This window comes from Mycteria americana, chromosome 19 (genome assembly GCF_035582795.1).
Source record: "Mycteria americana isolate JAX WOST 10 ecotype Jacksonville Zoo and Gardens chromosome 19, USCA_MyAme_1.0, whole genome shotgun sequence".
Lineage (NCBI taxonomy): Eukaryota > Metazoa > Chordata > Aves > Ciconiiformes > Ciconiidae > Mycteria > Mycteria americana.
Window position 1 is genome coordinate 23827 of NC_134383.1, and position 22806 is coordinate 46632.

The following is a 22806-nucleotide window of genomic DNA, read 5'->3' on the forward strand; positions in this document are numbered from 1 at the left end:
TTAGTCAGGGATTTAACCCTTTCATTCCCCCCTTTTCTTTTGAGGACTTGTAGCTTACTTGCTACAGTCATCAGTATACAGTCTTATTACGTCTGAAACAAAGCTTACTACAAAAACTACAATAAAATCAATAAAATGACTATTAAAATAGTAAGGCTCTTTAACTACGACTAGTAAAATACTTCTAATCTTTTTAGGCCTAGAAGGGTGTTATCCTTAATTATTTTATGTTTGCAAAATTCATAAATATTTCATCCTTTTCAAGGGTCTGAGAAAAATACCTTCCCGTTTCTACTCGATGCCTAATCTCGTTTCTTTTCCGATCGCCGTACGTCTCTGCTGAATTCCGGGAACACCAAAGAAAACGCTTAAGAAACACACAAACAAATATTCCTAAAATCGCCAAAGTAATCAATCCGATGAATAATTGTTTCGACCGTCCAAAGGTGGGAAGCCAAGAGTCACTTTATCCCATAAACCTCGAAGCCCCAGTGAAGTCTCATCTGAGGATACTTCCTGGAATATTCGTGCTTTCTCCCAGAGCGCATTTAGATCCGCTTCTACCTGCTTATCTTTATTGATATATGCACAGCAACTGGTATTAATGATGATACGTACACCTCCTTCTTTGGCAGTCAATAAATCTAACGCCATTCCATTTTGCAACGCAACCTTACTGAGAGAAGATACTTCTGTCTGTAAAGTTTTATAGTATTTATGGTTAAATTTTGCATCTGCTCTAGAACTGCGGAAACATTTACTATGGCCCTTTCTAGCTCGCTTACTGCTAGCCACGGTAAGAACTATGAAATTTAGTTCCCCTAATGGCACGTGGGTGGTCTTCTCGCTTAGCCCGTCTCCAGGACGTTCTCAAAATACCTCTAGGTATTTGGGACCGGTCATATATTCGATCCTAACGAACTAAATGAGCTACGGTACACGTTCCCTTCCATCCCGCAGGGAGTCGCTTTCTGCCGATACCGTTGCCACGCAGCCACCGATACCTGTCGGGTAGTTTGCAAGGTCCGTCGGTGGCTGTGAGATTAGCTCCGGAAAATGATCTTTTGCTTACCCATCCAACCGATGTATTTCTACTGGCATCCCGCTTTGTAGGGCTATAGGTTTCACATTCAATCCCGTCAAATTCCAAGTTCCTACTTCTACCGCAGTCTTGTCGATCGAATGATCGTTCCACCCGTTCCTACAGGAATAGTTACGATATCTGTTATCGGGGGGGCGGCACGGACAATTATTGGATCTCGCCTTCCGTAGGCAACTATTATGGCTAACTAGAATCTGGGTGTTACTATCGAGTATCTGCAACGTGAATCTTGGTCTGATCTCATAGCTTGAATTATCATAACTACAAGATCCTCCATGTTGTCTTTCCCAAAACTCAGGCCGAGTATTACTCTCACAATTCCAAGGAGTCGACCCTATGCCGTACAAAGGGACTCTCACGTCACCTCTCGGTAGGGCGGTACAAATCCAACAATCCTTAGCCCCTGCGGCATTCGCTATCATCTGAATCGCATTATAATACAAGTTCTCGTTCCAAGCATCTACCGATGAGCTTAAAGTCAATAAAGTTATCGTCGTAACCGTAATTTCAAATCTCCAACGCTTTCGACGGTCCATCGCGGTTCAGAAGCTTTCTTTGTTCGGGAGTAATGGGTCCGAGGTGTCTGCTCTTTCATCTTGATTGCAGTGAAAGCGGTGAGCAACACCCGATGATAAGGTCCATTCCACTTCTCTTCCAATGGGCCGCCTGAAAAATTCTTAACATAAACCCAGTTTCCAGGGTGTGACGGTGCGCTTCCCCAGCCCCCGACCTTTATCTCCTGCAACCCTGCTCAGGTGATAACCACCGGTGGCGATTGTAACGGACGCATCTGGTCACGATGGCTGCGTCGGCTCAAAGCGGATTCGGGAGACAGACAGCAACACGAGAGCCTAGGGCTACTGTGCAACGCGCCCACCGAAGAAACTAAAATCTGTGGTCGGCATGCAAATATGACTACGGGTCAATCGTCTTAACCCCCATAAATAGCGAGCGGCCCGAGAGCCCTTGGAGCTCTCCTGCACGGCAGCGGGCTGCACGCCGGGATCTCCCCTTGAGCGGGGACGCCTCTCGAGGTTACTCCTCGAGGCTGAGAGATTCCTTGCCGCAACAGGTCCTCGGTAAGTGACTAACAACGTGCTAAACTTTGAAATCTTAGCCAAGCGACATAAAGGATTGATTGCGCACATATAATCCTTTAGACATAAACAGTTGACCGAGTCGGGACCGGATCTAGCCGCACTTACTCCGCTCTGAGGAGGAGTTTAGAAAGCAAGGGGATCTTTTTCCGAACCTCGTGACTCGACGGGAGGGTCTCCCTGACAGTTTTGTCTGACCCTGTCCTCTATGATCGAGTGTACCTCGCCATCGAATCTTGTTAAAACGCTGTCGCATTGAACTTTGTTAACTCCCTATTCTGTATCAATAAACTATATTTTTACTTCTCTGTTGCGAGTGAAGCGCACCCTCGCTCCGTCCGTGACGCAGGGCTAAACGGGTGGATCGGGTGATCTAACCCTTTTGCTCTGGTTCCCAAAGCATTCTTATTAATCTTTTCCAATTGGTTTCCTAAGGATATAACATAATTTTCTAAATAATTATTTCCCAGCTGATTCAAATCTTCCCCTTGATATTTCGCCTCATACGGCCTCCCATATAATATCTCAAAAGAGCTCAGAATTTCTTCGGCCCTAGGTTTTCCATGTATCCAAAGTAGTGCAATAGGCAGCGCTCGATACCAATATAGGTTCGCTTCTCGATGTATTTTACTTGCCCGCTGGCTTGCGGTCTGTAGGGTGCGCGCAGTTGCCGATCGATTCCTAATAGTTTGCTGACCCGTTGCGCTACTTCTGCACAAAAAATGTGTACCCCTATCTGATGAAATGACCGTAGGTACCCCGAATCGAGGTATTATTTCATTTAATAATACCTCAGTTACTTCTCTCGCTTTGCTTGTCCTACAAGGGAACGCCTCTGGCCATCCGGAAAAGGTGTCTGTAAGTATCAATAAGTATCTGTACCCCCCTTTTCTTGGAAGTTCAGAGAAATCAATTTACCAGCGGTCCCCTGGTACATTTCCTCTCCCGATACTTCCTAACTGTGCCCGGTTACCCGAATAGGGATTATTTTTCAAACGTATTTCACATTGCCGAGTCACCCATCAAACCGTAGTATACAAATTTCTCCCTATTAATTTTTGATTTAAAAATTGATACAGGGAATCAGCCCCCCAGTGTGTCTTATTGTGGTGTTCTTTAACAACTCCCCGTACCTGTTTGGCAGGAATTATAATTCTGCCGTCGCTCAAGTGGGCCCATCCTTTGGAGGGAACCTGCCCTCCCATTTCTTCTATTAATCCTTTATCAGCCCTCGAATATGCAACATTTTCTTGGTCACCTAGACTCCTACTTCTGTTATCCGGAATTAAGGTTAAAATCTTTCGCATTCTCTCCGCTGCCTCATAATTAGCCTCATAATCAGCCAACCTATGACCTTTTTCCTGGTCGGCGTTACCCTTTGGGCGTCCTCGGCAGTGCGCGATGGCGACTTTGGTCGGCAGCTGGACTGCTTCTAATAGGTGAAGGATTTCCTCGGCGTGCTTGATCTGTCTCCCTGGCGCGGTTAGTAGTCCCCGTTCCTTCCAAATTGCTCTGTGAGCGCGGACGACTCCAAAGGCATATTTGGAGTCTGTCCATAGATGTTTTTTTTTCCCTTTTGCCAATTCCAGGGCCCTAGTCAGGGCAATAATTTCAGCCTTTTGAGCCGATGTTCCAGCTGGTAATGACCGAGAGTCAATTACTTTGCTTGCTGTCGTCACCGCATACGCAGCCTTTCGAATACCTCGTCGGATGAAGCTGCTCCCATCCGTGAACCAGGAGGCTTGCGCATCGACCAAGGGTTCTTCTTTTAAATCTGCTCTGCTAGAATATACAGTCTCTATGGTTTCCAAACAGTCACGTATCAATGATTCAGATGTCAATCCCGCTGAGGAAAGAAGCTGGGTTTGTAAGATTAGTCACTTCAATAGTAACGTCGTCCGGTTCAACTAGAATAGCCTGGTATTGTAAAAATCGGGATGGAGAAAGCCAATTATTTCCGTATTGTTCTAGTATGGCCGATACTGCGTGTGAAACCAGGACTGTGATTTTTTTGGCCTAAGGTAAATTTCCGGGCCTCTCGGATATTTAGTACTACAGCCGCCACAGCTTGTAGGCACCCTGGCCACCCTTTGCTTACTTTGTCAAGCTGCTTAGAAAAGTAGGCCACGGCTCTTTTGCAGAGTCCCAGTCGTCGAGCTAGGACTCCCAGAGCTATACCTTGTTTGTCACGGAAAAACAGCCAGAAGGGCTTAGTAACGTCAGGTAGGGCCAGGGCCTTCATCGGTTCCTTTTTAAGCGTTTTGAGCGCATTTTGAGCTTCGCTGGACCGAAGCGGTTGAGCGGGATTGTTTTTCAAAAGCTCATACAAAGCTTTTGCTACTATTCCATAATTGTAAATCCATAATCGACGCCAACCTGCCATTCCCAAGAAGGTCCTGAGTTCCTTTACCGTTTCAAGGAGGGGGGGTTCTGCAGATGGCTTCTTTTCGTTCCGTTCCTAATTCTCGTCGTCTTCCAGATAGCTCGTATCCAAGGTAGGTTACTTGCTGTCGCACCATCTGAGCTTTCCGTTGAGAGACTCGACACCCGTTCGGTCCAACAAAGTTCAACCAAGTAACGGTCCATTGAATACAATCAGACTTTGTTTCAGTCGCTATGAATAAGTCATCTGCATACCGTAGAAGAGTTCCATCTCTGGAGGGAGGATCCCATGTCTCAAGTTCTCGTGCTCATTGATTCCCAAAAATGGTTGGACTGTTCTTAAAACCTTGGGGTAACGCTGTCCAGGTAAGTTGGGTTTTCCTACCAGCAGGAGGACTTTCCCATTCAAATGCAAATAGGTTTTGGCTCTCCTTGGCCAGAGGCAAGCAGAAGAATGCATCTTTCAAATCTAATACTGTAAGCCATACTTGATTATTTTGTAATTTAGTAAGTAAAGTATAAGGATGGGCCACCACAGGGTGTAAATCTTTAAAATTGATGGGGTTTTAGAAAGAATGCCTTTTCCTGTTGGCCAGTAGCTCCCGCTACAGTCACAAAGTCTTTACTCACAGGTATCAATTATTGATTTAAAACAGAGAAAGAAGCCCCTGTGTCTACTAAGAATTCTTCTTCTTTTGTCTCCCCAGCCTTATCTTAACCAGTGGATCCGCTAGGGTAGATTCCCCAGGTCCCCCTCAATCGGCCTCTGCTCCAGCAGTCAAGATTTGCGGGGTTCCTTGGAGTCTTGGACATTCGCTCCTCCAACGTCCTTCCCCTCGACAATATGCGCATCGATTCTTTCCCAATACATTCCCCAGTCCTCCTCTACTTTTGGATAGCCTTCCCCCTTCCTCGCCCTGTAAATCCTCCTCTGTTCGGCATTTCTCTCTGTTCCGAGGCTGCCTCCGTGCGGCGGGAGGTTAACGCCGCAATCCTTCTGCCTCTCCGGGCGATTCCGCAAAGTAAAAAAAAAAAAAACCCACATATCCGCATACATAACCTCATCCCATTTCCTTCTCTCCATAAGAACAACATTAACTGCAATATAGTATTATAATTTAAAGATCCATTAAAGGGCCATTTTTCACCATCTTCTAATTTGTACAGGGGACACCCCTGATTACAGTATTTGATTAGTGTTTTCTTATTCCCACTCCCACCTGGTTGTCCCCCTATCTCTTTCCAATGTGCTAAGATACATCCTAGGGGGGTTTGCTTTACAATACCACCACTTTGCTGTCCTCCCATGCTTCCTTATTGATTCTGTACTTCTGTTATTCTCCCAGAGATTATTTTAATAACCTGTCGCGCTTTATCCTCCCACTCTGACCACGTTCCACGATTCTCACATTGAATATCTCATCCAAATACAACCCATAAATTTTGGTCACAAATAAAACAATTTACGAGGAAAAGGGGTTCACGTTCGTTTTCAGGATGAGCCGCACAGATCTCCCACGCTCACTTTGCAGTCACACCAGATTAACTCAGCTCATTGACGCTTAGTTGCCGATTTTGCAGTGCCTAACGAATATATCCAAATTCAATATCAATAAACCAATGTCCGAGTTAGGTGCCGGTAAATCCGTACCGCCGACGGTACAAAACTCATGCGGGTTTCATAAGCGTACCGATACCAAAGGGCACGTTATCGCACAAGTACAAGGCTTAACCTGTGCCTGTACCAAACGTATACCCTCAGGCACGAGTAGCCAGGTATACGGCGCTCAGCCTAGGACATCTCCTACGACTTACGAGAACCTTCCAAAGGACCGGTCCCAAATTCCAAAAAAGAAAAGATTTTAGGAATACCGTTTTTCCTTTAGATGGTCCTTGTCTGCTCCCGCAGTGATCCGATTGAGGCGAGGAGGCCCTCGGGGAAATCCCGGGGGTACCCTAGGGAGTCCTTGTTCTCAGCGGATCCTGCAGCCGAGCAGAGCGGGTCCCACCTGGGGTGCCAGATTGTTGCCGTGAAAAGCCGAAATCGGGACTCGATAGTCGGGATGACTATTAAGCAGGTATTCTTTATTGCGGCGCTGGCTGGGGATCGCTCCGCCGCACGTGCTCCGCCAGGTTAGCGCAACACCTCGGTTCGTATACAGGAAAATCATACGTAGTCATCAGATTTCCTGAAAAGGGCAGTTTTATGGCGATGAGTTCCCAGAGTTCATTTACGTAGTCCGAGCGTGCGCAGTAAAATGAGGGTTAGGGTCTCTTCACCCTCCCGGTGGTCTTCCCTAGTCTTCCTCACGTTGTCCGCTAGTTGAACTTTGGGCTTCCTTTGTCCATAGATAGCCATCGAGTTAGCTCATCGGTCCTCCTTCGGCCTCGGAATGTTACAAGGGGGTCGATTTAAACTAGTTCTTTGGCGCTTCTCTTCGGCACAAAGGTCCCGAGTTCCTATTATCTGTGATTTAATTAGGAAGCCGAACGAGCTTGCTCGAGGCCTGTTTAGTCCTATCGGGTAAGAAGTTACAGGAAACGTCCTACCATCAACTCTGCTCAGCAGGTAACTAAAACTATCTTTGCAAAGGGGAAGAGAACAAAAGAGAACAAGGATGCGAGCGAAACTAAAAAAAAACCCGCGAGTCTATGTATCACAGTAAGGTTTTAGTCAGGTATTTAACCCTTTCAACTCCGGTATAACGAATCCGGGAGTCAATCCCATTCACCTTTACCGCTGTATGTGTTTTCAATAGCACCGTATAAGGTTCTTTCCACTTTTCTTTCAAGGGCTCATCTTTCCAAGTTCGCACGTAGACCGTGTCTCCCGGTTAGAATGGGTGTATCGGAGCGTCCAAGGGAACGGGAGTCTCCTGGTTTAGGTACCTACGCAGGGAGGATAAATTCTGCGAGAGAAAAATCAAATATTCTTTAATTACAGCCTGTCCCTTGACATGCATGCGGTCTCCCATGGCGGTTAAATGATCGATTGGATACCGTTCCCATACAGGATCTCAAATGCACTAACGGTTTCCCTAACTCTGGGTGTAATTGCTACTCTCATTAATGCTATGGCTCGAATATCTACCCATTTCCTTTGAGTTTCCTCAATGGCACACTTTAGAAATCTGTCTTTTTAGGGTTCGATTCATTCTTTCTACTTTGCCGCTGGACCATAGCCTCCGAGGGGTATGCAAATCCCATTTAACATTTAGAAATCTAAAAACTCCCTGCGCTATTTCTGCAATAAAGCGGGGTCTGTTATAGGAGAATATACCTTCTGGAACCCTGAATCTGGGGATAGTTTCTTACAATAAAATTTTAATCGCTTCCTTAGATTTGTTAGTACAACAGGGGAAAGCTTCGGGCCAACCAGAAAAGGTTGGTAACGGTCTACCGTTACCAACAAATATTTATACAGATTACGCCTCGGCAATTCCGTAAAATCTATTTGCCGGTATTCCCCGGGAGTTGTTCCTCATTTTACGATTCCTCCCATTATTTTCTTTGCAATTTTGGGGTTATTGGCACGACAGATAGCGTGCTTTTTAACTATTATATCTGCTAGGCTTTGCGTTCTTGGCCCAATGACGTGTCTTTTGGCAATTAGTACTAATGCATCTGCTCCCGAGTGTGTTTCTCGGTGCAGTTTCTCAAGTAGAATTTCCGTCATCTTTTCATAAATTAATAATTGCTTCAGTGGCGTCACCCACCGACCCTGATCGCTTTTGGAACAATCTAATTGCTCTGCCAATTGATTTTGCTTCTCGGTATATTGTGGGGGCGGATAATTCCAAAGGGGTACTGGAATTAAAGCCCCTTCAAATTTTGATTTCTGTAACGCTGCTTCTTTTGCTAACGGGTTTGCTTTTCGATTTCCCTTTGTGATTTCATTGTTTCCCTTCTGATGTGCTTTACGACGCGTTATAGCAACCTCCTTTGGTTGAAGGACTGCCTGTAAGAGCTTCATTATTTCTGTTCCATATTTGATCGGAGTCCCGCGTGAACTTAATAGCCCTCTTTCTTTCCCAGTTGTCCCACGTGCGTGCGCTGCTCCGAATGCATACTTAGAATCTGTGTAAATATCGACTCGCTTTCCCTAAGCTCCAAAGCTCGTGTTAGCGCAACCAATCCTGCCTTTTGAGCAGATGTATTACTAGGCAAAGATATAGCTTCTAAGGCCTGAGAATGCGTTACCGCTGGCTATCCAGCTTTCCGTCTTCCTTCCGACATAAAACCGCTTCCATCAGTAAATAACTCTGGTTCTGCATTTGATAGGGGTTTGTCTCGCAGATCAGGCCTGCTAGAGTACGCTGGTTTGATGGTCGTTAAGCAGTCACGATGCAATTCACCGGATTTGGAAATCGGGAGCGGAGTTGTAGGATTTAGAGCAGGGGTCGGGGAGATTACAACTTCATCTTGTTCCAGCAGCGCAGCTTGATATTTAGCTAACCTGCGTGGGGAGATCCGCTAATGCCCTTTATTTTCAAGAAAAGAAGACACGGCGTGAGGTACAAATACAGTAATAGGTTGGCCAAACGTCAACTTCTCAGATTCTTCAACTAAGGTTGCAGTAGCTGCTACTGCCTTCAAACAAGCAGGCCAACCTTTACTGACTTCATCTAATTGCTTTGAAAAGTATCCCACCGGTCTTTTCCGGCTCCCCAACTGTCGGAGTGGGAGACGGACCCGGAGTAACGATGAATCTCAATATGAGTACGGTCGTTCTCGTTTATTCAGATTACTTAACAGGTTTATATAGAAGCTAAGCAAAGCACGCGCTAACAGCGACTATTCTATTGGATAACTATACTTGTCCACGCGCTTAAAACAACTATACGATTGGTACAAAGTTGCCGTTCACGCACTGTTCACAAAGGGGGGTTTATCAGCACTTTCCCAGGCTTAGTCCCGCTTATCTTGCTTTACCAAGTACTCCTTCTGCTGTTCTCAAGGGAATTTCACCTTGATCTCTGGCTCCCAGGCCCCATCAAAGGCTGGATTGCTCACATCAATTAAGCTGTGTCCTTTTTCACTTAACCATTCTTCCACACCCAACCTTTGTGTCAAAACTCCTAATGCCGCTCGCTGTCGTTCACGTACATATAATTGGAAGGGTTTCCTCAAAATCGGGAGTCTCAAAGCGGGAGCCTCCGTGAGTTTCCTTTTAATTTCATCAAAACTCTTCCTACATTCAGGTGTCCATTCGAGAATCCCCTCGGGTCCTTTCACAGCAGCATACGGCGCTTCGGCAATTAGTCCAAAATCGGGAATCCGTAAGCGACGCCATCCGGCCATCACCAGAAATCCTCTTAATTGCTTCTCTGATGTCGGTACAGCAATTCTACAAATGGCCTCTTTTCTCTCAGTACTTAATTCTCTCTGTCCTTTGGTGATTTCAAACCCCATATATTGCACCTTTCCCCCCCCCTCCATCTGAGCCTTTTTCTTAGAAACCGGATACCCTGCCAAGCCCAGAAAGTTAAGCAAACTGGTGGTGGCTTCCAGACACGGCTCATAACTGTCAGAACCAATTAGCAAATCATCAACGTATTGCAACAATGTTACGGCATCCTGATCGTTTTGCCCTAGTTCCAATTCTTTGGCCGGTACCTTACCAAATGAGGTAGGGCCGTTCTCGAATCCCCGGGGAAGGACGGTGCAGCAGAGTCGCGTCTTTCGTCCCGGAGTTGCGTTCTCCCATTCAAAGGCGAAGATGGTCTGGCTCTGCTCATCCACAGGTATACAGAAGGCGGCATCCTTTAAATCTAACACTGCAAAATAAGTATTACTGTTAGGGATTGTAGTAAGAAGGGTATATGGATTTGGAACCAGAGGGTGGACATCTACTGTCCTTGCGTTAATTTCTCATTAAGTCCCGTACCAGTCTATATTCAGAAGAATGGGGCTTCTTTACAGGTAGGATGGGAGCATTAAATTCCGATTGGCGCTCCCGTTAACACTCCATGTTCTAAAAAGGAGCTTATTATAGGTTTAATCCTTTTCGGGCCTCCGGCTTAACGGGGTACTGTTTCTTTCTTACCGATTGAGCTCCTGGTTTCAGTTCGGTCTTTACCAGGGTCGCATTCTTTGCTCGTCCGGGTATCTCCGATGCCCACACCAGGGGTATGACCGCATTCAGTATGTCCTCTGAAATATTCATTTTTTCATTAGGATCTTTCTCGATAAACAAACATATCTGGGCTTTCCAGGCAGTCTCTGGAGGAATATGCAACTGAATAGAGTCTTCAGAAAAAGTTAGTTGTGCATTCAGTTTACAAGTAAATGCCACCCAAGCAATGGTAGGGGGCATTCTGGCATCTAAAGGAATTCAGGAGTTAATTTAGTGTTTCCAATGGAACATTCCATAAGTTGTAAAAACGGCCTTAAAGTCTTTTTCCCTCTTGCACCAACAACGCTTATTTTAGTTCTGCTTAAGGGTCCCTGTCATGGTTTAGCCCCAGCCGGCAACTAAGCACCACACAGCCGCTCGCTCGCTCCCCCTCGGTGGGACGGGGGAGAGAATCGGAAGAGCAAAAGTAAGAAAACTCCTGGGTTGAGATAAAGACAGTTTAATAGGTAAAGCAAAAGCCGCGCGCACAAGCACGGCAAAGCGAGGAATTCGTTCGCTCCTTCCCGTGGGCAGGCAGGTGTTCAGCCATCTCCAGGAAAGCAGGGCTCCATCATGCGTAGCGGTTACTTGGGGGAAGACAAATGCCATCGCTCTGAACATCCCCCCTTCCTTCTTCTTCCCCAGCTTTATATACTGAGCGTGACATCATATGGTGTGGAATAGCCCTTTGGTCAGTTTGGATCAAGTATCCTGGCTGTGTCCCCTCCCAGCTTCTTCTGCACCTGGCAGAGCATGGGAAGCTGAGAAGTCCTTGACTAGTGCAGCAACAACTAAAACATCTCCGTATTATCAACGCTGTTTTCAGCACAAATCCAAAACATAGCCCCGTCCCAGCCACTATAAAGAAAATTAACTCTATCTCAGCTGAAAGCAGGACAGTATCCACCCCTTATTCCATACCATTTACGTCATGCTCAGGTCTCACACTATCCGATACATTCTCATTTCCCACCATCACCCTTCCCATCCTTTGATATAATACACACATACCATTCTCCTAGTCTATGGACCACCCCTACAAAATATTTGCAAAATGTCCATAAATGTCCACAAAACGTCCACTGAGTTCATTTAGTCCATGACTTTGGTCTTCATCTCTTACGGTTGTTACTCAGGACAGGAGAGGTGGTGCGTTTCTCGGAGTTATTGGGCGCCAAAGCCAGCTCAGGTCAGGTCACTGCTGCACTTGCACTGCTTCTTGTAAGGCTTCTCCTCCATTTGTTCAGGTGGTTCCGGCTGTAGTAATTCCTATAACATGGAACTCAAATCATGGGTTACAACATTTTAAAGGTATATCCATTACAATCTCCACCCCTGGTCCTTTTGGGCCAGGTTATAGGGTTTAACATTGCAATAAACTCCTCCCCTTGCTCCTAGCCTGGCTAGCAACAAGGGGTTCCTGCTCTGCTATAGTAATTCCCACAACATGCAACTCAAATCAGAGGATACAACAATTCAAAGGTATTTCCATTACAGTCTCCACCCCTGGTCCCTTTGGACCAGACCATCAGGTTTAACACTGCCATGAAGTCCTCCCCTTGCCACTGCTCCAGCTTGGACTTATCCACAGAATGCAGTCCCTTCAGAAGTAAACTTGCTCCAACATGGCCTCACGCACAGCCACCGGTGCTTCGAGGTGTACCTGCCGCAGCATGGACTTTATCCACAGCCACAGATGCTTCGAGGTGCACCTTATCCAGCGCGGACTTATCCTTGGGCCAGAATCCCTTCAGAGGTATACCTGCTGTGGCACAGACATAACCATGGCCACAGACATTTCAAGATATACCTGCTCTGGCATGGGCTAATCCATGGGCACAGACGCTTTGGGGTGTCCTGCTCCCACGTGGATTCATCCACAGGTCACAGTCCCTTCGACTCGAGTTCACGCTGGAGTTCCAGCCTGTTCAGTACAGCAGCACAGAACCAGCAGCAATGTCCAGGCCATCCGCCAGCCCAGGCACATCGCCATTGCTGTTATCAAAATGTTCCCCGGCACAGCAGAGTAAGGTGATAAGCAGCACGGCAAGCAGTGAAAGCAAAAAGCAGCCACTAACGAGCCCTAGACTCTAGCGTACAGTAAGGCAAGCAAGCCTACGGCAAGCACAGAAGCCTGCCGATTAATAGCTAAACAGCAATAACAGCTATAAATTCTATCATCTGGCACATTCCAATCAAATCTGCCATTATCTCAAACCCTTCGTGCCCCACGTTGGGCGCCAAAAAGGACTGTCGTGGTTTAGCCCCAGGCGGCAACTAAGCACCACACGGCCGCTCGCTCGCTCCCCCCGCAGTGGGACGGGGGAGAGAATCGGAAGAGCAAAAGTAAGAAAACTCATGCGTCGAGATAAAGACAGTTTAATAGGTAAAGCAAAAGCCGCGCGCACAAGCACGGCAAAGCGAGGAATTCGTTCGCTCCTTCCCGTGGGCAGGCAGGTGTTCAGCCATCTCCAGGAAAGCAGGGCTCCATCATGCGTAATGGTTACTTGGGAAGACAAACGCCATCGCTCTGAACATCCCCCCTTCCTTCTTCTTCCCCAGCTTTATATACTGAGCATGATGTCACATGGTATGGAATAGCCCTTTGGTCAGTTTGGATCAAGTATCCTGGCTGTGTCCCCTCCCAGCTTCTTCTGCACCTGGCAGAGCATGGGAAGCTGAAAAGTCCTTGACTAGTGCAGCAACAACTAAAACATCTCTGTATTATCAATACTGTTTTCAGCACAAATCCAAAACATAGCCCCATACCAGCCACTATAAAGAAAATTAACTCTATCTCAGCTGAAATCAGGAGAGTCCCCTACAACTACTTACTACAGCATGTGTGGCTCCACTATCAATGAAAAATAAAAAAAATATCTATTATTTCATTCCCCAGCTTGACTGGAACCAGAGGATCATCTGGGGAAGCTTTAATAGATTGCTCTGGCCCCCTTCAGTCCAACCCGTCAATCTCCGTCATGACTCCAACCCCTTCTTCGGTCTCTCTTTCCGCATTACTCAGACGGCGTGGACAATCTTTTTTCCAATAGCCCTCTTGCTTACAATTTGCACGCCGATTCATTCCCAGGGGAATGTCATAACCATTTCTACTATTATTTCTACAGCCCCTTCCTCACCCACAAAATTCACCTCCTGTACTTTCTCTCCCTCTTTCTTGTTTTTCCGTCAAGGCAGCCAACAAAGAAGCTTGCGGCTTTACTCGTCCCCGCTTCTCCTTCTCTTCTATTTCCTCCCGATTATTACATACCTTATATGCGATCGAGAAGAACCGTGAGACTGTCATGCCATCCTCGCCCCCTACCTTTTGTCATCTCTTTCTTATGTCTGCTGCCGCTTGACCGATAAACAGCGTGTTAAATAACTTTGAATTGCTATCATCTTCCGGATCCAGATCTGTCTATTTTTGAGCTACTTCACACAATCTCTCAGAGAAGGCTGACGGGGTTTCCTTATCCCCCTGCCTTACTTCAGATAGTTTAGATAAATTCTTAGGCTTTTGCACTCCATGTTGAATCCCATACAAAATTAACTTCTGATATTCCTTTACCCTCTCTAATCCCTCACACTTGTGTTTGGATCCCACTCCAGATCCTTTTTCGGGAGGTACATATCGGTATTAGGCACGCCCCCACACACACACACATTGTTGGATCAGTCCCTCTCTAGCCTTCTCTAAAATTGTTCTCCTCTCCTCAGCGGTAAACAAATATTCTAGGAGAGCCCGTACATCTCCCCAGTTAGGACTAGGAGTCGTGATTAACAGTACTATACATTCCTTCTGGATTGTTTCAATAGGATCCGACTGCCTGTTTGCAGTTTAATAAATCACAAGCAGTAAAAGGTACGCGTACGGATACCGCTGTTCCTTCAGACCCTACAGCCTGTCCGAGGGGAGATCGAACTATGGGTTTCTGTCCCCTTGTTCTTTTAGAGATAGCACTCACAACTCCATCCCCACTTGAGCTGTCAGATTTGGGCTGTTTGGGGGGAGCTACCAACAGCTGAATATCCTCTTCCGAATTTTCCCATTCAATACAACGAGGTTTTTCACTTTTTTTCTCTTTTAACACATATATTCCAATCTGATGTTTAGAATCCACTAAACCACCTTTCTTCCTAATATCCCAATCGCGCCTTAACGAAAAAAAACATATCCGCAGAAGGCATTTCATGCCATTTTTCAGTTCCCCGACAACACAACATTAATTCCGATATAGCCTTATATTTCAAGGATCCATTCTCAGGCCATTTTTCACCATCTTCCCACGGATATCGTGGCCACCGTTGATTACAATAGCGTTTTAGCTGATTTTTAGTCATGGCATCTCCCCCAAATTTATTGCAATGCTTCAGGATGCATCCTAGAGGAGAGCAAAGGGGTGCCTCCTGGGAAGCAGCAGCACCCATACCGGTACCGAAAAACCCAGTATTCCTATACAAACCAGAACGAGGGATGTCTCCCTTCGTTACTCAGAACAGGACAGCGTGGAGAAACAAACAGAACTACGCTACTGCCACCTGTCTTTCCTGGTGCGTCTTATGCAGAGCCCAGAACAGAACACAGGCTGCCTGCTTCCCGAGACATCTTGCCCCTACCCCCTTTTCTCCTATCCCCAAAAAACACCTCTTTTCAGGAGCATCGCACCGTTTTGTCACTTACCGCCCGACCGCAGGAGAGGAGCCGAAGGAGTCCCCAGTCGACAGGTCGGTGCGCGCTGGAGTCCGCTCAGGCCTCTTCTCCCCGTCGGATGCGGCAAGACGAACCGGGCGAGGCTGTCAGCTCGGTCCCATCTGGGGTGTCAAAACTGTTATCCCACAAGCGTGAGGTCGTTTACCCGGTGTGCAGGACGCCAATATACACACAGGGCAGAGGTGTTTTTATGGCACATCTGCGCAGAGATGGGTGCTAGGTGGTAGCTCCACAAAGCTAGCACAAAGTTCGCTCCTACAAGTACAGTATTGATACAGTCTAGCTATGCATATGCATAAGTAATTACACAAAGCAGTTTTCTATGGGTCTGCATTTCTCTTATTTCAACTTCAAGCTACAGCGCTACTTTAACATGCTGCGCACGCTCAGAGGCGAGGGCTCTCTGCTTGGGCTGGTGTCTCCAGCTCGAGGGGTGTGACTTTTAGTATCATAAGGAGGATAGTTTGCGGGAGGGTGCTTCTTATCACACTCCTACTAGTTGTTTCGGATGGTTCCCAAAACATTTTAATTAGCTTACCTATTTCTTCAGGATGTGCTTCTCTCCCAAGGACAGTAATTCTCGTTTAGACGTTCCACTTTCCAGACTCAATCCTCCTTATCAGTTTTACGTAAGCCCTGACCTTCCACCAGCTCCTGGTGGACGACACCGTCAGACTACAACACGACCGTTCTTTTACGCCAGTCAGTGCGTTCAGAATTAGGAACAGAAAGAACAGGGCAAGCTAAACACCCACGCAAGCCTCATATCCCTAAGAAATGATTAAAAAAACCCAGACGACCCCCATTTTTCATTGCGTTGGCTTAGGGACTGCCTCCTTCAAGTGCCAGAGCGGACCGGTGGAATCAGTCACAGAATTCAGCTGCCTACCAGGAGACAGCCCTCGTCCTCGCAGGGCAAATGTTTCAAAACATGGTGCTATTTTCCGATTTTATAACTACAGCGGGCTTGCCCTACCAGCACGAGTTGAGGACATTTTCCTGGGGGTTCATTTGACACTACAGTAAGTTTTGAGCAGGTACAAGCAACCAAGCGCGAGATAGAAAGTCAGCTAAGATACCGGCTGCCGTACAAAATTTGTTCAAGATTGTGCCTGCGGGAACGGCACAAAGCCCACGATGACTGAACAAGTATGTCGGAGGCCCTACGGCAAACAGCGCCGACGTTTCGTGAAGCTCTTTTCCTGTCCAGAAAAGGACCTTTTATGCAGTACCTCTACCGGAATTCAGGCTGCTTCCTACACATTCTGGCAAGTTAGCTTTCACAGAAACCCCGAGAACTTCAACCACCAAGCTACATTTGTAATTCTTGCTCTCTACCTACGGGGAATTTCAGCGAATCAGAACACCACTTAAAGCAAAATTCTGGGTCTGTTTCACGCCAATCAAATAGCTAAGCCACGGACAGGGGTCTGTAGAAAGACAACGACTTTAAAAGATAAAGACAGGAGAGTGCTCGCTTTTCGGAAATGTCTTCCAGTCGTTCCATTGATTTAGCAGCCCAACCCAGCCGTCGAAATTCTGGTGCAACAGAGAGAGCAGCAGCACGTCCACGCCATTCTCCCCTAGCCACAGAGCCTTCCGCTTTGCCCATTCCTGCCAACAGCCAGAGCATCGGCGCCGTAGCACCTCGGGAATAACGCACCTCCCATAGCTACACACCTTCACAAAAGAACCGAGCAGGGTGTAAACAAACATTGCAATGGTTGCGGTAAGGGCTCAAACAGAGATGCCTACGTTATCACTCTGAGATTCAACAAGCGCTAAAAATGTCATTTTGCTCTAGTATTACAGGAGTGCATTGACTAGTGTCAAAAAAAAAATTTTGTTGAAAATTCATTGTTCAAAGCGTGACTTCCAAATGCAAATGTTAAGCAATTCTCGGGCGTCTTTAACTGAGCGGAATACAGGATCTGACTAAAACAATGGCAGAGTGGAGGGCTAGAAGCCCAAAACGAACTCACCATCCTGGCAACTATTGGAGACTTGTGGTGACTGCAGGGGAACAGAGCTTGGGACGCTTTGCCAGTCTGGCAATAGAAAGCTAAGGCCCTGCAAACACGGTATGTTTAACAAAAAGAAAAAAAAAGGGGGGGGGACGACGACGGGGGGGACGGACACGACCCATGACGTTGTTTTGTAGTTCCTCTGCCTTCTACACAGAACCAAAGCAGTTTTAGTGCACTAATGAATGTTCACACTTCCACACGGTACTCTTACAAACATCAGTCGCTGCTAATAAGCAACGGATGTAGTAGGTACAGAGAAACCTCCTGTACAGCAAATGCTTTAAACTTTTCTACGTTCAAGACTTTACTACCCAGGTCCCTGCAAAGACCCTTACTCCGCCCTGCCCTACCCTCCCAGTTCTATTTGGAATGATTGCTGAAAAACACAAATATTCCACAGCAAATAAGCAACTGACATCCAGACCCAGAGCTTTCCCTTAGAGGACAATGCCAAAGCCAAGCGCAGAATTTTTACCTGCCGATGACTGCCAGTGTGTGAGAGCAGAGCCGGATGCGAGGACTTCCCTCCAGGATTACAGCTCCGCTTGTGCGCGCACACGCGTGCGCGGTGCCGAGCTGCAGTTCCGGCTTCCGACCCGCCCGACGACCAAACGCCGGTAGCTCAGGTGGGGAGCGGCGCATGCGCGGTGGCGCATTTTCAAGTGCTCGCTGCTGCCTCTCAGGGGATCAAAGTCGGTACTGCAGCTGGAGAGCCGCACTGGTGCAATTTTTTTGGTGTTCGCTGCTGCCGCCCGGTGGACAAAAGTCGGTAGTGCAGATGGGGAGCCACGCTTGCGCAGTGGTGCATTTTAAAGTGCTCACTGCTATCGCTCATTGCAACAGGGTCGGTACTGCAGCCGGGGATCCGCGCATGCGCGGTGGGTCTTTTGTGCTCGCTGCTGCATCCCGGTGGACAAAGGTCGGTACTGCAGATGGGGAACCGCGCATGCGCGGTGGCGCATTTTCGCGAGCTAGCTGCTGCCTCCGTGTGGACAAACGTCGGTACTGCAGCTGGGGGGCCGCGCATGCGCAGTGGTGCCTTCGCCCGACCTCGCTGCTGCCGCCCTGTGGACAAACGTCGGTACTGCAGCAGTGGGGGTCGCGCATGCGCAGCGGTGCCTTCGCCCGACCTCGCTGCTGCCACCCTGTGGACAAACGGCGGTACTGCAGATGGGGAACGCGCATGCGCGCTGAAGCATTTGTTTTGTGCTCGCTGCTGCTGCCCAGTGACCAAAAGCCGGTACTGCAGCCTGGGAGCCGCGCATGCGCGCTGGCGCTTTTTTGTGCTCACTCCTGCCGCCCCGTGGACAGAGGTCGGTACTGCTGTTGCGGCTCGGCGCATGCGCGATGGCGCATTTTCCCGTGCTGGCTACTGCCGCTCAGTGGAACAAGGTCGGTACTGCAGCTGGGGAGCCACGCATGCGCGGTGGGGCGCTTTTTGTGTGGGTGGGGGGGGGTGTGGGGGTGTGCGCTCGCTGCTGACACCCGGTGACCACACGTCGGTACTGCAGCTGCGGAGAGCTCTGTCCGTCTTGTTGCCATTTAAAATTTCTTCACATACATCATCTTCCTATGCATTTTAAACTCCTTTTTTTAATTCATATATATGAGTTATTTTTCTATTTTATCACCCTCTATATCTCTATTTAGATTTTTTCATATTCTAAACCCCTTTATATAATAGAGAGAGGGGTTTCTTTTAAAATCTTTTTACATATATATAGAGATAACATTTTTCAATATTTATATAAAAGAGAGATTTTTCTCTACTTCAATCCCTACACCCCTATTTAGTTTTTAATTATTTAATCCCTCCCCCACGACTTCTCAGGCATTTTGGGGCTGTCACCCCCCTTTCGGGGGCGGGGGGGGTGACCTGTCCCATGACCCCCCCCCATCCCCTCACTCAACGTGCTCCTCTGCCACATCATCGTCCCCCCCCAGTGACACTGGGGTGCCCCAAATGACATCATCACTCCCCAGCCTCCCCCCTTCTTAGTCACACCCAAAAGACAAACAAAACAAGGGAAACTGCCCCAACTGCCAGCTCCTTACTTTAATCAGGCCCTTTACATATGTACGTGCCCCACCAAAAAAGGAGAGCTCCGCTAGAAAAATAAGGGGGGGCAGCCCCCCAGACGCTTGCAGCCCCCCCAGCCCCTGTCCCACAGCCTGGCAGCCGCCCCATGGCACAGGGGAGCGTGCCCGACGACGGTGCCACCTCTCTTGCTCGGCCTCTGCTCCGCCATCTTCCCTCTCCGTTCCCACGCTGCGATGGGCTCCTCAGGGCAACAAACGGCCCCGGTCCCTCTCGGCCCCGGGCTCTCCCCACCAGACAGCCCTCGCTGCCGCACCTGCCCGGCACCCGCCCGAGACAGAGCCAGGAGCCTCCAGGCACAGGGCTGGCCCCTGACCCTCAGCATGCTTAATGACCCGCAGGGAAACCTGGCCGGGGGGATCTAGGGAGCACCACCAGACGCTTACAGCAAGACCGCTGGAAAACAAAAACCCCAAATTCCATTTCAGCACATGAAAAAAACCAGCACAGCAGAAAGTACAGGGATTCAGTCAGAATAAGGGATAGGAGAGCAGTTGAGCTAAAGGAGGATTCTAGGGAAACAGCTCCGCTCGAGATACAGCGCACGCTTTAACAGCTACAGTGACTGCAACGCTTCAAATCACTATTAAGACCAAGGGATAGGATTTTCAACACCTTCTTCACCTAAAAGTGAACGCTCTTGCTGCTCTTGGAAAATGCCTCATCCCTTCCTTCCAGCACTGCTGCAGGGAGACAACCCTGTGAGGCTGCAGGAGAAGGTCGGACCCTCATCAGAACCTACGCTTACGGATCCACCACAACGGCTGCCGCCCTCGCGCTGCTGCTGCACGTCTCGCTTGATCGGTCAAGAAAGCTGAAAGGGAAGTGTAAAACTTTAGGGAGTAACATGGAAAATAAAGAACAAATCTCAGTAATTCACTCTACACTAAAAAGGTGGGCGTATGTTTATATACATCCAACAACAACACTTACACTATAAAAGCATTTGAGTTTCCTTTTGCATTCATTTAACTTGCAGAGCTGGGATACCATTAAATCATCTATCTCCAAAATGCATGGTTATAAGGGGACTGGGGGGGGGTCGTGTGTTATGTAACTAGGAGGGACATCTGCCCAGCCGCGCTGCCCAAGAGACATGCTGCTGAAGCGCCGGGGAAACGCCCCACGGAAAGAGAGGCAGAAATAAAGTACTGCAGAGCACGCCATCAAAATACTGGGGAAAAACCCATAACATTCAGTTGCCTCTCTCTTGAAACATGGAGAACTAATACCCAACTGCTGAAATACGCCTCATGAGTTGTATGCCACAGCTATTGGGCAGTTACAGTTTAAACAGTGCCAATCACTTTGTAAATGACACAATTTTAGCTTCTGTTTAAAGTTTCTGTTATGATAGAAAAGGCAGTGAGATAAGAGATCCCCCAGACGGTTTCACTGGGGGTGGGACGGGACGGACGGGGTGGGGGGGACACGGGGACACAACCCAACAACAACATGGACGGACACACAGAAATCAAATCCCCAGTGCTGCAACGCATCAGGCTACCAAAAGGGACTGGCAGATTTGCTAATGCTTTTGGCTGTACTGAAGCATGCGGAGGAACGCCTTTTTATCATATCTCGGCTGTTACAACTCAGAACCAAAGACCAGCGATGCCATCAACTTTTGGAAGACGTGCTGGGCTTGGGCCCCTGCAAGGAAATTGACTTTTTTTTTTTTTTTTTTTTTTAAGAGTCTTGTTGCTGATGACTTCTGCTGGCACGTACGGCCGCTCCAATGGGAAGTTCATCAAATGCAACTTCTTTGAATGAGAAAGATTTCCAGTCAGGAAAATCTCTTTCCAACTGAAGCCAAAAATTACACACTGTAGCTTCAGGAAAAAGGACCCTGTTGAAGCAGTAACTCACCAAAACCACATCAGGACTCACTGGCGGTACTTACAAGGCTGCTAATGCTTCTTGGGGAAGCCTGGAAAACACGCGGAAGCGACGCCCTTTTCTCCCGTTTTGTCCGCGTCTCTTCTTTGACCTTGACGGCTTTTAGTACGGACGCTAGGATCGCAGCAAGCTTTTTCAAGTACTGCTAGAAGATATTTTAAAAACTTACTGACTGAAAAAGCAGAAAGCTTTTACCATGAAAACAAAGGCTCGCTCTTCTGAACAGCTGAACTCTTCCCAACAGTTTCTCTCCTCTTGTAGTACAAAATTATTTTCACAGTATCGTTTAATAGTAAGCGCACAGAAACAGAAGATTACGCTCTCAGGAAGAGAAAAGAAACCAAGGGAAGTCAGCTTGGCACAGGCACGCTCCAGAACACGCCTTTACGCTATTTGTAGTATTTGTGTTGAAATACTTCATAGAAAAACTATAGAAGGAGAGTTGGCACATTCTTCATGTTCACTTTAAAGCCCACGCTATGAGTACCTTAGGAAAAACGCAGGCACACATCGTAGGCATACCGTGTACTTGCAGATCGCTACGGAGCCTTTCCATCCATCTTGTACTTTCCCGGTAGAAGAAAGGGCGACCACGGTGAAATGGTGGCAGCTGACATTCTGCTGAGAGAGAAAAAAACCTTCAGCATAAAGCTGGGTAGAATCTAAAACTTCCTTCTTTTTGTGAAGGTTTGTGAACACTACAACTGAGTGGAGGAAAAAGTGTTTTGCTTCATCTTTGGTACTCGATGAGGAAACGTCGAAGGTGATGCAGACCGAGCTATTAAAATCTCGGTACAGAAGTATTCATTACTTCAGACGGCAAGATGGTTCTGCCAGGTCGGTCAAGCCAAGCACCGGGTTCTAATGCCAGCCCAGTGGTGTCCATGATATCTCTCACAGCCTCCCATGTAATAGACAGCTCCCGTGTCCGGGACCATGTTTTGCATGTCCCAGGCCCTCCCTGCACCCATGATGAAAATCAAACAGAACAATTAAGGACTCTGCTTCATCACCTCAGCCTCCAAAAGAAGCTTCCTTCCTCTGCTGATGGTCAACACGGATATCCCCGTGCTGTTCCTTGAATGCGGGCTGGCCTTGGGTGCCTGTACTGCCAAAGGAAGAGAAAATGATTATGCTCCGATAACCTGCTCCACCATGCTCTTGTTCTGCAAGAAATCCAAAGAAAGCCACCATCCCGGTAACTGCATAACAGAAGGTTGCGCAGGAGATGGGTGAGCCCATCCCCAGAGATGGAAAACTCTGCTAGGACCCTGCTTTGCCTTTCAGCAACGGTGCCCACCATCAGGGTGCCCTGAACCCCTTTGTGAGTTGCTAGGGAAATCATACACAATTAGTTCAAAACACCTGGCAA

General features: G+C 47.7%; 2 protein-coding genes and 1 long non-coding RNA gene across 7 annotated transcripts in view; all 3 read right to left on the reverse strand.

Annotated features, from left to right (window-relative positions):
• Positions 1 to 2734: 2734 nt before the first annotated feature.
• LOC142418928 (uncharacterized) lies at positions 2735 to 10288 on the reverse strand. Its single transcript, XM_075521418.1, is given in 6 exon segments — positions 2735 to 2910; positions 3575 to 3748; positions 4378 to 4447; positions 8390 to 8685; positions 8688 to 8884; positions 10203 to 10288. Coding segments are annotated over 6 exon segments (999 nt in total).
• Positions 10289 to 15379: 5091 nt separating this feature from the next.
• Positions 15380 to 16609, reverse strand: LOC142418892 (uncharacterized). The gene is made up of 3 exons (XR_012778425.1): positions 16490 to 16609; positions 15949 to 16064; positions 15380 to 15511 (listed from the first exon to the last, which is right to left on the reverse strand). It is a non-coding gene; the product is annotated as an uncharacterized LOC142418892 (long non-coding RNA).
• A 4849-nt stretch (positions 16610 to 21458) lies between these two features.
• Positions 21459 to 22806, reverse strand: part of C2CD2L (C2CD2 like) — a 33896-nt gene continuing 32548 nt past the window's right edge. For 2 of the 5 annotated variants that reach the window (XR_012778386.1, XR_012778387.1), the window contains exon 19: positions 21922 to 22055. The gene's annotated coding sequence lies outside the window, so the exon portion shown is untranslated. Of the gene's footprint in view, positions 21577 to 21921; positions 22056 to 22434; positions 22543 to 22806 lie in introns of those variants that run through there. The other 3 variants (XR_012778384.1, XR_012778385.1, XR_012778388.1) reach the window with 3 other exon arrangements.